This window comes from Colletotrichum siamense (assembly GCF_013390195.1).
Source record: "Colletotrichum siamense strain Cg363 chromosome Unknown KSG_Cg363_contig04, whole genome shotgun sequence".
In the NCBI taxonomy this organism is placed as follows: domain Eukaryota; kingdom Fungi; phylum Ascomycota; class Sordariomycetes; order Glomerellales; family Glomerellaceae; genus Colletotrichum; species Colletotrichum siamense.
This window is the reverse complement of record NW_023501017.1, coordinates 3,291,638-3,307,558: the sequence shown is the minus strand read 5'-3', so window position 1 is coordinate 3,307,558 and position 15,921 is coordinate 3,291,638. Positions and strand designations below refer to the sequence as shown.

At 55.5% G+C, this 15,921-nt stretch overlaps 6 protein-coding genes across 6 annotated transcripts; 5 read left to right on the top strand and 1 right to left on the bottom strand.

Annotated features, from left to right (window-relative positions):
• Positions 1-744: 744 nt before the first annotated feature.
• CGCS363_v006794 (LIMR family protein) lies at positions 745-2,884 on the top strand (the record flags this gene model as incomplete). Its single annotated transcript, XM_036638643.1, has 2 exons — positions 745-1,055; positions 1,114-2,884. The coding sequence occupies 2 exons, from the start codon at positions 745-747 to the stop codon at positions 2,882-2,884; spliced, it is 2,082 nt and encodes a 693-aa protein (XP_036496194.1).
• A 503-nt stretch (positions 2,885-3,387) lies between these two features.
• On the top strand, positions 3,388-4,608 carry CGCS363_v006793 (Nuclear speckle splicing regulatory protein 1-like protein; the record flags this gene model as incomplete). The annotated part of the gene is made up of 1 exon (XM_036638642.1): positions 3,388-4,608. One exon carries the CDS (start codon positions 3,388-3,390, stop codon positions 4,606-4,608), a length of 1,221 nt encoding a protein of 406 aa, XP_036496201.1.
• A 324-nt stretch (positions 4,609-4,932) lies between these two features.
• Positions 4,933-5,259, bottom strand: TIM13 (Mitochondrial import inner membrane translocase subunit TIM13; the record flags this gene model as incomplete). The annotated part of the gene is made up of 2 exons (XM_036638641.1): positions 4,933-5,109; positions 5,176-5,259. The coding sequence occupies 2 exons, from the start codon at positions 5,257-5,259 to the stop codon at positions 4,933-4,935; spliced, it is 261 nt and encodes an 86-aa protein (XP_036496200.1).
• A 639-nt stretch (positions 5,260-5,898) lies between these two features.
• Positions 5,899-7,076, top strand: CGCS363_v006791 (L-type lectin-like domain-containing protein; the record flags this gene model as incomplete). The annotated part of the gene is made up of 4 exons (XM_036638640.1): positions 5,899-5,949; positions 6,035-6,058; positions 6,130-6,200; positions 6,284-7,076. 4 exons carry the CDS (start codon positions 5,899-5,901, stop codon positions 7,074-7,076), a joined length of 939 nt encoding a protein of 312 aa, XP_036496199.1.
• Positions 7,077-11,273: 4,197 nt separating this feature from the next.
• TPK2 (cAMP-dependent protein kinase type 2) lies at positions 11,274-12,950 on the top strand (the record flags this gene model as incomplete). The annotated part of the gene is made up of 4 exons (XM_036638639.1): positions 11,274-12,113; positions 12,173-12,426; positions 12,496-12,870; positions 12,923-12,950. 4 exons carry the CDS (start codon positions 11,274-11,276, stop codon positions 12,948-12,950), a joined length of 1,497 nt encoding a protein of 498 aa, XP_036496198.1.
• A 1,116-nt stretch (positions 12,951-14,066) lies between these two features.
• On the top strand, positions 14,067-15,898 carry CGCS363_v006789 (uncharacterized protein; the record flags this gene model as incomplete). The annotated part of the gene is made up of 7 exons (XM_036638638.1): positions 14,067-14,153; positions 14,240-14,311; positions 14,393-14,454; positions 14,510-14,691; positions 14,752-15,356; positions 15,410-15,816; positions 15,883-15,898. The coding sequence occupies 7 exons, from the start codon at positions 14,067-14,069 to the stop codon at positions 15,896-15,898; spliced, it is 1,431 nt and encodes a 476-aa protein (XP_036495302.1).
• Between the last annotated feature and the right edge of the window lie 23 nt (positions 15,899-15,921).

Below are 15,921 nucleotides of genomic sequence, written 5' to 3'. Positions count from 1 at the left end.
GTAGACAACCAAACGCCGTGCATAAAACAGGGCTGATTGACCTCAGATGCATGATGCAAATGCGATGGTGTCAAGGGCCCGACGCAACGGTTGCAGCATGGCTCAGGTCTAGGCCAAGACAATACTGGATCCAGGAAAGGCCGGGGAATGTGTGAGAGAAACTTTGGAGATCAATCAATCAACCTCGTGTGCGAGTTCAACCACCACCACCAGGGACAGGGGATGGGAACCTGATCTGGACTGGACCAGAACGGGCTGTCCAACTTCAAGAGGCAAAAAGCGGACCCGTCGGGAGCCAAAATTGGGCCTCGCAAGTCTTCATCAATTAAAACGGAGCATGCATTGCCTGGTGGATTCAAGAGAGTGCCGTGCAGATGACGTAAACCGCCCTCAAGATAAGGCACCTTGCTGTTTGCTTGCGGACCTTCCAACACTCCGGGCCCGTGCACATGACCCTGTTCGCGCAGCAGTTGTGTGGTTGTCCCTGCCAAAACACTTTGCTGAGGGCGCTCCTTGGTATCCGGGAGCCTGCAAAGGTGTACCTCACTTTTCTACGGCACACCTCCCGCCCTCCTTCTTCCATTGCGCGTTGCGAACTTTTCGTCCGTCCGCCAAAGCTCACCAACGCCGACTCTTCCAGCCCCAGCTCCCGATGATCACGAACTAAAGAGCATTACAGCATCTACAGGTCGAAACGAGCACCGCACCGCACCCCATGGACACGCCCCTGACATTGCCGACAACATGTTACATATCGTGAGCGCATCGTCGCCAGTGCCCTCTGAAATCTTTGCCTTTCTTGCGCTGCTTTCCATCTCAGTCATCGTCCTATTCATTCTGCGCCACTACCTGCCTCTACGAACCACACCAGCATTCTATCTAGTGCCCATCTTTTTCGCATTATGGCTGCCCGCATGCATGGTTTTGTTAGTCCCAATCGACCTGGCTTCGAGCGCGAGAACCGACGATGAGGCAACCCGCGGCGTCTGGCTTCCCCAGCGCATGCTGTTGGTTTCGTGGAGGATCACTTACTGGCTGACGTTCGCGTTGACATGGTATGGAGTTTTGCCACTTTGTTGTGTTTGTGCCATGTACTGACGCTTTTTGCGATAGGTTTATTCTTCCCATCCTGGGCGAGTACTCCGACTCTGGATACCGCGAACCGCAAGATAGCCTCAAGTATTCACTCCGACAGAATGCGCAGTACCACGTCATGGTTCTCGGCACGGCTGGTGTCGGCCTTGCGTACCTCTTCATTAGATACCAACCTAGCATTACGACACTCAAGACCTCTTTCATGGCGCTTGCATACTTTTACGGCTTGGTTTTTGCGATATACCTAATGGGTCACGGCCTTGTTTCGATACCCCGGCGGCTTTTTCGATACTCGTCTATCAGTGGGCGACTGCGGAGATTACAGATACGGGCCCCGAAGTTGTTTGAGAAGATGGAGGACTCCCTACTGAACCTGGAGGACGTCGAGTTGCAGGTGTCAGAACTGGGCCGCAGAAAGACAGGAAGCGCCGTCAAGTTCAGCGAATGGATCGACGAGCTCGTCGAGAGCGCCAACCTTCCAGAGTCGCATCCCAGGTCGACGATGGGCGTGGCTGTCGAGAGCCGTTCTCTGCCGACTGTCATTACGGAAAAGTTCATGGCGGATTTGTCTAGGAAATTGATGCGGGCTCGACATGCGCGGTCCCGCTACGTGAACGAATGGAACGATCTTTTGAAGGAAGCCGCAGAGACACAAGCTATTCTCGACTCTGCAGCCTCCAAGAAGCTCGAGTTCGGTGCGCCGTCACCCCACGCGGGATTCTGGGACCGCTTCACCGTACATACACCATATACCCGATACCTGTACTACTATCACTGCGAACCGTACGGCGCCATCTTTCTCGGAGCATTTCTGGCGGTGGCCTCGGCCTTGATCGTTTGGTCTGAGGTGATTAAGGCTGCATTCCCTCAGCTGTCCGTCATCCGCCTTACAGTTGTTCACCATTGGGTCGGCGAAAAGGGCCAGGTCGGTTTCGCCGGTCAAGTTATTTCGGTGCTCTGGCTTCTGTACATGTGCGCAGCTACCTTTACCACCATGACCGAGGTGAAGACGTGGCGAGGACGTGCTCTCGTCCGACGCAATACGGCTTACGAATCGGCTTTCTGGTACGCTGGCCAGGTCGCCAAGCTGAGCGTCCCTCTGTCCTACAACTTCATGACATTCTTGTCTGAATCCATTTACTCAAAGACACGGTTTTACGGGTTCCTCGGTCAACTCATCGACTTCACCCCCATGGGTCGCTGGGCCGACTACCTGTTCCCCATCTTCGTTCTCGTCCCCGTTGCTGCCACTCTTTTCGGCCTGTATGGCAAGATTAAGCGCATGTTCGGGTTCGGCGGGGACTTCATGGATGATGATGAGGGCGATGGCAGGGTGTTTGGAACCGGGTCTTGGAGAGAGGGCAGAGACTTGATCGAGCGTGAACTAGGCGGTAACTCTGCCTTGCGACGACGAGAGGAAGCTTTTGCACGGCTTGAAGTTGGCGGAAGGTCCGCACCTGTTTTGACCATCCCAGGGGCACGCACTGGCGCGGCAGCGTCTCCAGCGAGGTCGCCTGTTCGAGCCACGCATGATCGCCAGCCTGGACAAGCGTCTCGCACAAGACCGTACCGGGACGAGGAGCCCGAAGACGAAAACTTCTTTGAGTCTCTCGGTCACCGCATGAAGAACACGATTGACACGTTCGAGGCCCCGCAATGGTTCCAGGACATCAAGAAGCCCAAATGGATGGGTGGCGATGACGACGAACCAGGCAGCAGCAACAACGGTGGTGGTGTCGAGTCAGACATTCGCCGATGGTTTGGCGGAGAAGGCCGCGTAAGACTGTAATCGTCTCTAGGGGTTGCCTGGAGCCATCCTTTTCCTTTTGTTCTTTTGGATCATCATTCATCGAATTCGAGTCTCCACCAAGAGCTGGGGAGAACATATTGCTAGGAGTTTCGGCTTGAGTTCCCGCGCCAGAGGATGAGACGGAAGTTTGACCAGTCTCGCGCACTTCCTTGTATAGACATGTTGTAATAGCGGCGAGACCGCCGCACGTGTACGAGATAGATTTACTTTTCATAGACTCTTGCAACGAACTATACAACCAACAGCCAATTCCCATCTGCAATGTCGATCGATGAACACACGCCTACTCTCATATGCTTCAGATGATATAAATCGGCATGGCCAGCCGGGTCCGCTCCGGATGCAGTTCGGTGCTGGGGTGAACGGCCTGCTGCAGGAGTGGGTCGCGAATGGACCGTGCACGGCGCAATGGGAATTGCCTTACCTCAGACGCGCCTCCGTAAGGTAACCTCGAATTTGCGTCCTCAACAACGACCGCCAAAATGAGCAAACCAGGACTATCATTCGGACTGAACCTCTCCAAAAAGCCTGGCGCGTCTAAGTCGGCGCCGCCAAAACGGAAAACAGCATTCGGCGGCGGCGACGACTCAGACGACGATGCAACAACTAAAGCGAACAAAGTCGAGACGCTCGACGAGCTAGGCGGCTTCGACCTTCCATCCTCAACCTCGAGATCAGAAAACGGCAGAAAATCCAAGACGAAGAATCCCTTACCGCCGGCGCATCCTCCTGAAGGGAAAGCGAAGAAACAGGAAAGCGCAATGTTTGGCGACCTCTCGAGCAGCCTCGCGTCCCGCAAACACGCCGAGAAGGCGGAGGAGCTGGACCCCAGCGTGTACGACTACGACGGGGTGTACGATTCGTTCAAGCCGGCGAAGAAGGAGACGAAGGAGGACGTGGAGAGGAAGCCCAAGTACATGAGCAGCCTGCTGGCGGCGGCGTCGGTGCGGAAGCGGGATGCGCTGATTGCGGAGGAGAAGAAGATTGCGAGGGAGCGCGAGGCGGAGGGGGAGGAGTACGCCGACAAGGAGAAGTTCGTCACGGAGGCGTATAAGAAGCAGCAGGAGGAGAACAGGCGGATTGAGGAGGAGGAGAAAAGGCGAGAGGAGGAGGAGGCGAAGAAGAACAAGACGGGGGGCATGAGCGCGTTCTACAAGAACATGCTGAACAAGGGCGAGGAGAGGCATGCCGAGGTCCTCAAGGCTGCGGAGGAGAAGGCCAAGGCCGGTCCTGCCGGGGCTGAGAAGCAGGGGGAGGATGGGCCGAAGGAGAAGACCGAGGCCGACATGGCGCGAGAGATCAACGAGAAGGGCGGCTCGGTTGCCGTCAACGAGGAGGGGCAGGTCGTGGACAAGCGGCAGCTGCTCAGGGGCGGCCTCAACGTCGGCGCGAAGAAGGAGGCACAGGTCAGACAGGAGGCGGCGCGACCGCGGGAAGCCAGACCGGATCGCGGCAGCGGGTCGGGCTTCGTCGGCTCCGGGGGCAAGGGCGCGATGCGCGAGCGGCAGACGCGGATGATGGAGGCGCAGTTGGAGGCGGCGCTCAAGAGGTCACGGGAGGAAGAGGAGAAGGAGAAGGAAAAGGTGGAGAGGGCCACGAAGACGAGGAAGACGGACGGGGAGATTTCAAGCGCAAGGGAGCGTTACCTTGCGAGAAAGCGGGAGGCGGAGGAGGCGAAGGCGAAGGGGCTGGCGGAGCAGTAGATGTCCAGCGACCAAGATCAAAGATACCCCCCGAGAACAAAGCTTTCTCTTGTTTCCCTTTATATTTTCGGGAAAACAGGCTATGAGAGTGGACCATGCTTCTTCCTTTCTATTGCCTCTGTTGTACACGGCGTACCTAGCCTTGATGCAGAGCCTTTGATGGAACATCCTTCATGCAAGATTTTTGCCCTTATATACGCCCCAAGCTGATGCTTCCCTTGGGCTTGTTGATGCCCTCCTTTGCGATTCATGGTCGTATAGTGATAGTACATTCATAAACATCCAGCCCTTCCTTTTACTCCTGCTGATTTATTTGTGGCTGGATCACAGCAGAGACTGGTTGCCGGACTCCTGCTTTATCCTGTTGATGTACGCAGTGTTGACCTGGTTCCATGCCGCCATGTACTTCTCCATGCATTGGGTCATGCATGTAGTCTCGCCGCTAGACAGGGAGGTGCCAGGCTTGGGGACGCACTTCTCAAAACAGTTCTCTTGGAGCTTCTGTTGGAGACATTACCCGTCAGTATTTAATTTGTCGTTGACGTCCATTTCAAGGGTTCCACTCACGTCGATGAGAACGCGAGCGTTCGCCAGGTTGGCCTCCTGGAGGACCTGCTTCATGACAGCCTGCTTGACCGAGGTGGAATCCATTGCGACGGTTGGTGGTGGTTGGAATTGGCGAAATTCTTTTGCTATGACGAATGCGCTGGGCTGAACGGCATTGGCACTACAAAAAAGTCGGAAGGTTTGCGATCGAGGCGAGGCTGTTGTGGCTGAGGCACCACTCGAAGCACCTGAGGCTCTAGGCCTCAGCCACAAACTCACTTATTGGAAGACAGGGGGCTCCTGAAGACCGCCCGACCCGCCAATTAGCAGCTAGAGTGTACTGCTGTTGGTGGTTGCGAAGGTCACTCTTGGGAGGCACCTTCCCCCCTGGAATCTTCCTTAGTGCCTTCAGACAGGGGTAGTAGCTCTCCAAAACGTGCTGACCCCAGGAATCAGGATCCATCGGCCAAAAAAAGAGGACAGCTAACGGCTGGGAAGAACACACGAGCAAAACCCACCACCACCATTCGTGTGCCGAACGACGTCTTTTCGTCGCTGGACCGACCTCGCGGCTACTTCACCTCCCACCCTCAACCCGGCGGCCCTCCTTTCTGTTTCTACGCGTGCGCGACGACAGTTTCTCTCTTTTCCCTTCCTCCCCCCGGTTTCTTCCTTCTGTTCTGACTCGGCACCTTCCTCATCATGTGGTTCAAGCCATCCGTGTCGGCCCTGTGGCTGGCCGCAATGGCCTGGGGTGCCGCGAAGGCGGACGATGGCGAGGTTAAGAGCATCGCGGTAAGTTGTCTACTTCCGAGCGCATCAATTGCGCAACTTGCCCAAAGTTGCAGAAGATGACGAGAACTGACTTTTGGTGTTGCAGCTCCGAACGCACTCCCTGAACCAGGTTCGCGATTCCCGCATCCACGTGTCTCCCCCCTGACCTGCGATATACTAAGACCTCTCTTCACAATGTAGCCGTACCTCGATTCCGACATGGCGAGTAGATGGTACGACTTTGGAGGAGACACTATTATTCGAACAGACTCGTATGTCGCATCCCGCCCATAACAAAAGGAAAAGGAAAAGGGGGAGAAAGGAAACAAACAAGAGAAAGAGAGGCTAAACAAAGGGGTTACCACAGCTACATCCGCTTAACGTCCGACCGTCCGTCGCAAACGGGCTGGCTCTTTAGCAGAGTGCCTCTGACCGCGACCAACTGGGAGATTGAAGTCGAGTTCAAGATTCACGGCAAGAACCAGCTCTACGGCGACGGCTTCGCCATGTGGGTGACCAAGTCTCGCGGCACCCAGGGCACTGTCTTCGGCAGCCCGGATAACTTTGAGGGTCTCGGTATCTTCTTCGACACGTACAAGAACAACCGCCCCGGCACCGTGTTCCCCTATGTCATGGCCATGTACGGCGACGGTAAGACGGCCTACGACAAGGACAACGACGGCAAGGGCACGGAGCTCGCGGGCTGCTCGGCGCGCGGCATCCGCCATGCCAGCGTGCCGACCAAGGCCAAGGTGACGTACTTCCAGGACAAGCAGCTCAAGCTCGAGCTGCAGTACAAGTCCGAGGGCGACTGGACGCTGTGCTTCGAGACGGAGAGCCCGCCCGCCATCCCGCAGATCGCGTACCTCGGCTTCAGCGCCGAGACGGGCGAGCTGAGCGACAACCACGACATCATCTCGATCCAGGCCAAGAACCTCTACACGACGCAGACGGGTAAGGGGTCCAGCAAGACGACGCCGGGCAGCGGCAAGGGTAAGAAGGGCTCCGGATCTGTCAAGCAGCCCAAGGAGGGCGGCAGCTGGACGTGGTTCTTCCTCAAGGTCTTCCTCTTTTTCGGTCTCGTCGGCGGTGGCTACGTTGGCTACACTGCCTGGAGGGCGAAGAACGACAAGAGACACCGCTTTTAAAGCAGGAGAGTTGTGATGATGATGGGTTTGGAAGTTTATTTATTTTTTTCTGAAGTCAAGAGGTTGTATCCGGGGGCAACAGAATGATGGAAAAAAAGACGGACGAAAAGGGAGGGGGGGCGGCGAGTTTGTTTGGATTAGGAGAGATGACCGTACATACCAACGACACTCACACATTGCATGGGCAGGTCAAACAAACCAAAAAACGAGATTCAAGGCTGTGTTTTTCTAACAAAACCCCCTTCGCTCACTCATGTTTCTTACGATACTCAGTCTGAGATGAATCAAGTGTATTTATACGATGGTTGTCAGGGAGATGTGTGTCTGTGTGTGCGTTCTTCAGTAAGTGGGAGAAGGCAAGTACGTCGTCGCAAAAGTTCAATGCCAGCAACTTTACGATTGGGTGGCTGAGGTATGCGGCGGTCTTTTCGCTCGCTCGGCCGTCGGTAATCCGCCCGAGATTGGTTCCAGATCCGAATCTTGAAAACATGATGACTTGTTGATTTTGGTAGATACGCTTCGAGGCTAGAGGGAAACTGGCAAAAGTTACGGGATGACAACCTCTCTGGCACGGCTACTTGGCAGGTTTAAAATTTGTACGGTCCAAAGACGCAATGTCGGTGCAATGCAGGACTGGTCGGATGAATTGGGATGGCCGGGAAGGATCGTCTGTTCTTTCGATTTTCACTTTCACGGGCAGGACACTTTGGTATCGGTTATAGATCGGTATGCCGATGATTCTCAGCGTTTATAGCAAGAATGCCGACGGCCAAAGCGCTACGAGCAAGACGCTCGAAGCAATCCCGAGATGCTGCAACGCAGGAAGGCTTTTGTAGACGGGATGATGGGGTGGCTTCGGCTTATGGTTATCCTGATAGGACACTGTTATGTGGCTCATGCCGGTGGGAAGCTCCCGCCACACATATCGGCCACAGCCAGTCTCTCTCGGCACGTCCAAAGAAAGACTGGACAGGCGACAACCGAGATAGTCAGGGCAGGGCCGCGGTGTGTTCGGATCCTTGGTTCCTCATTGCTGGGATCGGCTTGTTGGGATCTTGGAACCAGACAATGACCCCGGTTTCAACGTACTGCTTGCAGTCAAGAGGTTACGGCGGAATCAGGATCGAGACGGGGGGGAAGTGAGGAATCGGTGCCCGGATGACAGCCGTTCCCGGCGGCGCTTGTCAGTCTCGGGAATCTCCAGCTGCGTTGGCCGGCAACTGCCAGGGACCATCGGACGAATTGTTTTTTGGTCTGCTTATTACTGGGGAGACTTGGTGGTCGATCCGGGTTTCCGGGACTGGACTGTCAGCAGGGAGGGCCGGGAGGAGAAGAAAGCGTCCTGTTTGGGTGTGGAATTCTGATACCTCCTGTCTCCGCGGGCGTCTTGTTGCTTGCTGTTGGGAAGGGCGAGCGTCTCATTATGTCTCACTGGGAAGCAGTGGCTGGGAGACAGGACTGCAATCTGCGGGGAGGGTCAAATACTTGATTTGCTTGCACAAGCTTGCGGACAGCTCAGAGCTCAGGTTGGTTAAGGTTTCGGTAGAGCAAGACGGTAGCGGCGCGGCGAGAATGGCGAGACTTTGCAAGAATGGGCCATCATCGATGGAATGAGGGGCTCAATGGGGGGGGGGGGGGGTGGTGGACGATCGCTGACAAGTGCGGATGGGAAGAGGACGACGAGTGACGGGAACGTGAAAGGGTATCGTCCAAGACATTCTAGGCGTAGCGTGATGGTCGCAGATGGAGGATTGGTAGCGGTAGTGGTGGTGGTGGTTGAAGTGACAGGAGGTGGGAGGTTAGAGGCGAGGTTGCAGTCAGGTACGTATCTTTTCGTGGAGGTCTGAGGTGGGTGAGCTGAGCTGAGGAGGGGTCGTCGGGTGGAAGCAAGAGCCAGTGAAAGTGCAAGTGCAAGCAAGCAGCGAAAGTGCAGGAGCCATGTCCTGACGTCTCCTTCCCACTTCTTTTCAGGTAAGTTAGGGGAGCAGGGCACCTGAGTGGGCGAGGGCAGCTGTGTCCCTCAGGCGAGGTAAGGTACCTGACCTTCCAATCCCAGTGCTTCCACGATGAGGGGTCATGGTCATGGTCTTGCAGCTCATCTTGGCCGGTGCTTCACGTGTAGTGCTTGCGCATTCATTGATCAAACACGAGTTGTGTAGGCAAGCAGCCCACACATTGGAAGGAGTAGCAGAAAACAGCAATTGATATCCGGGGCAAGATGAAGTTCGAGTCAATCATCGAGGGCCCGGCCAGGTCACGCAGGTCGGAAATGTCTCTGGCGCTGCAACTGTGACCCGTCGAGATTCAGGTCAGGTTACTTGGCTGCCCCTACCCCACCTTTGCTGGGCTGGCTGGTCACCACCACCTCGACCTCACAGCTAACCTACCTACCTCACGTAAAGGTACCTGCCGACCTAAGGTATCTACCTACCTTACCTTACGTAGGTAGCTAGCAGAAAGCAGCCGTGGGATGAATGTGCTGGGTGGGCATGATGGTGGCCGTCCCCGCGACCATAGAAATCAGATTAAGGCAACCTCAATTCAACCGTCCTCGGCATGTCCAATTGGCATTTTTGCTTCTCATTTTGTCCAGAGGCACCCACGGCGAGGTATTCGTCGTATCTACCTTGGGGACTGCTAGGAAGGTGGCTACGCCGTTCCCGTCTAAACGTGGGCGTCGACCCGCGAGTCTGAACCACCGCTACAAAGTACCTCTTCCGCCACGCCCTCTCGCCCTGCGCCAACAGCAAGCATCCATCCATACCTTATCCACCACCTCCCTCACTCCCTCCGCGGCCAGAAGCGACCACCTCCGGTACCTTTCACACAATACCACACCTTCCCTAGCTCTCCCGCAGCCGCCTTAAGCAGCCAAAGCACGACTTCCTACATCATCATCGGCCTCGACCTCCCTCGCCTTCTACTGGTCAAGCTTTCTTTCTTTCTCTTCCCCTCCTCTCCTCTCGACTCCTTCTGCACCAACTTCAGCTCTCGACATCTTCAACAACTCAGCTTCGCCGCCATCGACCCCGTGTCATCTATACAATCAATTGAGGGCAACAGCTGTCACTTAATCTTTGGTCCCATCTTGTCCCCAGTTATCGGTGCGCGCAACGACTCAGTCACCGTCCCGGCGCCTCCTACCTTAATTACTCCGCCCACCATCCTTCATCTATACAGAAGGAGGGAAGAGATCCCGTTGCTCCTGTTGGCCCGGCCCAGAGATCCCAGCAGACGCCAGACGAATCCGCAGACGCAGCAGTCGCAGACGCAACAGCCGAATCTGACGCCTCACACTGAGAGCTGCCTCGTCATTCGATTCGAGCCATCTGTCGCTTCCGACTGAGAGAGAAAAAAGAAACCAAGACAGAATCCCACCTTGCAGTCCTTGCATTCATTCCGCCGAAGCATCCATCCCCATACCAGAGAGACTGAGAGGACCGACCCCCTCCCAAAAGACGGCGACCAATTCATCATCTGTTCGTTTCCCCCTCCTCCACCTACCTACCTAGCTTCGTCTTGCCCAGAATCTCCCCTCTTCCTTTGTTGTCGCGCTCTCACGCTCACATTTACTTTGCTCCTGGAGCCGCGTGCCGTGTATCAACCAACCCTTTGACCTTGCAACCTGTTGCTCATTGGTTACATTTGCTACCTGCACCGTAAACTTACACCATTCTTCTGCCCAGCCTCCAAGAAATAGAAGCTCCCGCTTGCTCCGCCCTACGTTCCCGTTGCAATCCCTAATTGCAATTACTGCCAACTGGCCGGTTCCCTACCTTGACTGCGCGTTGCTGCCGCTGCCACTGCCACTACCGCCGGACCTGGACTGCCGCTTCTTGTAATACCGCACTCTCGCAAACTTGCAACTCTGTACGTTCCCATCTGTCCCTTCCCTCCCGCCAAAGAATGCGCCGACTTAGGCCTCATTGTTCCTAACGACAATATTGCCAGCGTAGCCCGGCTTCCGGCTTGCCCTCTTGAGTAGTCGCAACTGACGCCCGCGGCCCTTTTTCCCTCCCCCGCGCCGCTGCTCACCCAACAACCCAACCGGGCTGTCCCTTGAATCGACGAATCACTTTGCGACCGTTCCTTCCCCATACCCATCTTGCAAACGTCGTGGGCCCCGACACCTGCGCCTGCGCATTTCCGCCGTTTCTCCAAGGGGCAAGCAGCCCTTCTAACCTCTCCGACATCCACATGCCTACCCTCGGCTTTCTCAAGAAAAAACGGACGAGGGAGGGCAATCAAGACTCTCAGGGCGCCAGCTTACCCACCAGCCCAGTGACGCCTACCTCTTCGAAGCCCTTCGACAGTTCCATCTCGACCACTCTTTCCTCTCTGTCCTCCAACGGCCAGGGACAGAAGCAGGAGGATTCGGCCTCTTTCGAGGCCGCAAAACACCAGCAGATGTATCCCGTCACCGTCCATCCGCCTAATCAATCGGCACCCCACCAGCCTCACTACAATAACAACAACCAAGCCGACCAGCAGAACCTCCCGAGCATCAGTAACCTCATCAACCCGCCCCAGCATGACGGTGCCGCCAACAACGGCCAATACCTAGCGCAACCGCAAGCCCCTCAACCCAATCCCAGCCCCGGTACCGATCCCTCGCGCCTCCAACAGCAGCAGCAGCAGTCGATGTTACACGCTCCTCAACAGCAGCAAAGCATGCAGCAGCAGCAACAGCAGCAACAGCAGCAGGCAGCTGCAGACGCGGTCCGACAGACGAAGGGGAAATACACGCTGCAAGACTTTGATATTTTGCGGACGCTTGGAACGGGTAGCTTTGGAAGAGTGCACCTTGTGCAATCCAAGCACAACCAGCGCTTCTATGCCGTCAAGGTGTTGAAGAAGGCGCAGGTCGTCAAAATGAAGCAGGTCGAACATACCAACGACGAGAGGCGCATGCTGGGCGAGGTCAAGCACCCATTCTTGATCACGTTATGGGGCACGTTTCAGGATTCCAAGAACCTTTACATGGTGATGGACTTTGTCGAAGGTGGTGAACTCTTCTCGCTGCTAAGAAAATCGGGGGTATGTGAAGTTCTAAAAGAAACCATGTCATCCATGACTGAGCTAATGCGATCTCTCAGCGATTCCCGAACCCTGTTGCGAAATTCTACGCCGCCGAAGTCACATTAGCGCTCGAGTACCTGCACTCGAGAAACATCATCTATAGAGATCTCAAGCCCGAGAACTTGCTGCTCGACCGGCATGGACACCTTAAGATAACAGATTTTGGTTTCGCCAAGAGAGTGCCAGACAAGACATGGACGCTTTGCGGTACGCCAGACTACTTGGCTCCCGAAGTTGTCTCGAACAAGGGCTACAAGAAATCCGTGGATTGGTAAGTTTTTTGTTTTGTTTTTTTGTGGCCGGCGGGGAGAGTCATTTTCACATGCTGATCCTGGCATAGGTGGTCTCTTGGTATTTTGATATACGAGATGTTGTGCGGGTACACACCGTTTTGGGACAGCGGGTCGCCAATGAAGATCTACGAAAACATCCTCAAGGGCAAGGTGAAATACCCGGCCTATATCAACCCCGACGCGCAGGACTTGTTGGAGAAGCTTATCACGGCCGATCTCACCAAGCGGTTGGGTAACCTGTACGGCGGTCCTGGCGATGTGAAAAACCACCCTTGGTTCACCGAGGTTACCTGGGACAGGCTCGCGCGCAAGGACATTGACGCGCCGTACACGCCCCCGGTCAAGGCCGGCGCGGGCGACGCGAGCCAGTTTGACCGATACCCTGAGGATCCCGAACGCTACGGCACAAACGGGCATGACGAGTGGGTTTCTCTATCCCGAACGGTCCGGGGTTCTGCTAACGTGAGGTTTCAGATATGGCCATCTATTCACCGACTTCTAATATGTCTCTTGGATCAAATTCGACCTAGTAATGTGAACGTGTACGCATGTTCCGGTCTGCGAATAGCGCTCGAAGAGTATAAGGCGCTTAGCAGACGCTGGGGGTCTCATAAATCATGTCTGCACTGTTTTGGGCGCCTGGTTGGTGGTTTGGAAAATGGATAGGAAAGCAATGACGGGGGTCGGTTGGAGGCTTCAAAGGACCTGGAAGATGGAAAAGTGCAACAAGACGAGACTCGTCGCCGTATTATTTGGATACATCAATACCTAACAGCGATTATCTTCCACGTCGTGTTTGGTGGACTTGGACGAGGTCTAGACCTTTTGACTACATGGGCTGCGGGATCAGACCACTGCAGGAACAGCTCCAGATGGGTTAGCCACGGCATTTGGTGACCATAAGTTACTAACCGCAAAGCAACACACGCTGATGACGGACATGGGATACGTGCGTGCTGAGTTGCATCTTTGCGCGTCTCTCTCGTGCTCCGGGTTGGATTCTCGACGCCCCAGCTCCAATTCACCGCACGAGAGGGGACACACCCCCACGCAACCGTTAGCCAAGCGTCCAAACAAGCTCCAATGGGTTCTTATCCGGGCCTATTAATGCAGAGGGAGCAACGGTTAGTTCTGGCGGTGACAGGGTGGAGTGCGGGGATTGTGGCCAGGGCAGCGGGACGGTGTCCATGAGGGACGCTACAAGCTTTTCGTAGGCGACATTGGGAGCCCGCCGAAATCCCCTGCGGAGGCCGCTGTGGAAGGGCGACGTCCAGTGAGCGAGGGCGCTGTGGGTGGTGTTCCCGGCCAATTGGCAGGGGCCCGGGGGGCTTCGAGGTGCAGATTGCATTGGATCCATGGATGATGGACCGGACTGGACCCGTTCCCCCGACCGCTTGTGCTGCAGACATGGCGGAAAGTCACGGGGCTGGGCGCGGCTTATGAAAGGAGTCCGTCTGGAGCCATGATGAACGACCTGCAGGAACCTACAAAACTCTTTTCCCCTTAACTCCTTTGACGTAGCCGTGGTTTTGTTTTATTGGCTTTTCTGTTCGTCTCTTGAGGGATTGGCGAGTTTGTTTTGAACGGCCAATCGAGAGAGAGGATTCGAAGGTTCAAGATGGACGACTACATGTTCCGCGAGCATGTCAGCAAGTGCCGCCAAGTCACCGAGGCGACGCACTATGTTGAGATACTCAATTATTCGGTAAGAGCAAGGCTGTCTAGTCTGGAGAAATCTGACGATGAGACCGGAGACACATCGTGTGTGTTGAGACTGAGCCAATTGAACAGGATCCGTTTTACGACTCGTGCGAGGAGCATCCTCTGACAATGGATGAGTTTGACAACTTCCTGTATCGACGAGTAAGTATGCCGGGCCCAGTTACAAGACTGTCCGGAACGCGTGATGAGCGCTGTGTTGGGCTGACGCTGTGTTTGTTTCAGGGTGCATTCGAGCCGCCGAAAGTGAAGGAGGGAGTCGAGTTGATGAGTGGCATTCGTTTAGTGTTGGCAACTCTCTCAATTGAGACTTGGGGGTAAGAGAGACTGACTTTGGAACAGACTTCAGAAGAACGCCAAGCACAAAGACACTTTCACCCCTCACACAATCTCGTTCACGGCCGATGCTTACGAGTCCATGGTAAGAGCCATGAGGCTGCCCTACAGGGCGATTGAGGGGACCAGTGTCGTCGGTCCCTTTTTCTGGTCCGCCTACGACCAGGAAGACGACGACCCGACGCTTCGTGAGTTTTTTCTTTCTTTTTTGCCCTCATTGCATATTTCACTGACGTTTTCAACCCAAGAAATCATCTTTCGCAAGTCCGACGTGCGAAAGAAGGGCAAAACCCGAGGATGGGAGATCATGCTGTCGCACCGTTTCAAGACGGGCATCACGTCGGGTTATGTCAAGGGCACCCCGAGCTCCGACATTGTGGCTGCGATCCGCCACCTCAGCTTTTGCGCGAAGCAGGTCGGCCACCCGATGCTGCTCCCCGTCATTATCCTCTCCCACGACCTGTCGTCGCAGAATGACCAGAAGCAGCGCGATGCGCGAGACTGGCTGCGCAGGCTGGAGCATGCCGTCAGCATGCGCAACGAGATCGAGGACGAGGAGGGGTACGTCAGCAAGGATGGATATCTCGAAGTCGACGCCATCAGCCGGGACCTGGTCGAGTGCCACAGCCAGGTCTTGTGGAAGCGGCCGCAGGCGTACCGGGAGGTCGTGAAGGAGCTCGAGTCTGCGATGGCGCTTTTCAAGCACAAAGTGCCGATGGAAAAGTTCACGGTAGAGCTGCACAAGCTGCACCGTAGCATGAACGCCCGGCTGGACTTTTACAAGATCAAGTTAAAAGGCATCGAGAATTACCAGGCGACTACGCTGGAGAGACTCCATATCCAGCGAAGCGCGGTATGTGTTCTGCCTCCCTGGAGAGCGGGTAAGATGTGCTGACTCGGGGACAGTTGTACAACTTGCTCTCCCAGCGAGAGTCAAAGATTCAGTTCCAGATGGCTGGTGAGCAGAGGCGGCTGGCGCACGCGAGCAAGAGGGACAGCACGGCGATGAAGACGATCTCGCTGCTTGGTGCGGTGTTCCTGCCGGGCACCTTCCTGGCCTCGGTCTTTAGCATGACGTTCTTTGATTTCGCCAAAGACGCCGATCCCGTCATCTCGAAATCGCTCTGGGTCTACTTTGCAATCACGATACCCCTGACTGTCGTCATCGTCGTCGGATGGATCATGTTCGACCGTCGGCGGGAAGGCAAGTTTGCGGTCGAGGACGCCGACCTGGAGAAGAACATCGAGCACATGGAGGCGGACATCATGGCCATGATGAGGAAGCGGACGATGAGCAAGGCCAACACGTGGACGTCAGTAACATCGCCAATCCGGCCATGAGAGGAGTTTTTTGGGGAGAGAAGTTGACTGGTGAATAGGAAGCAGAAGCAGTAAGAGAAGTGAGAGGAGAGGTGGCG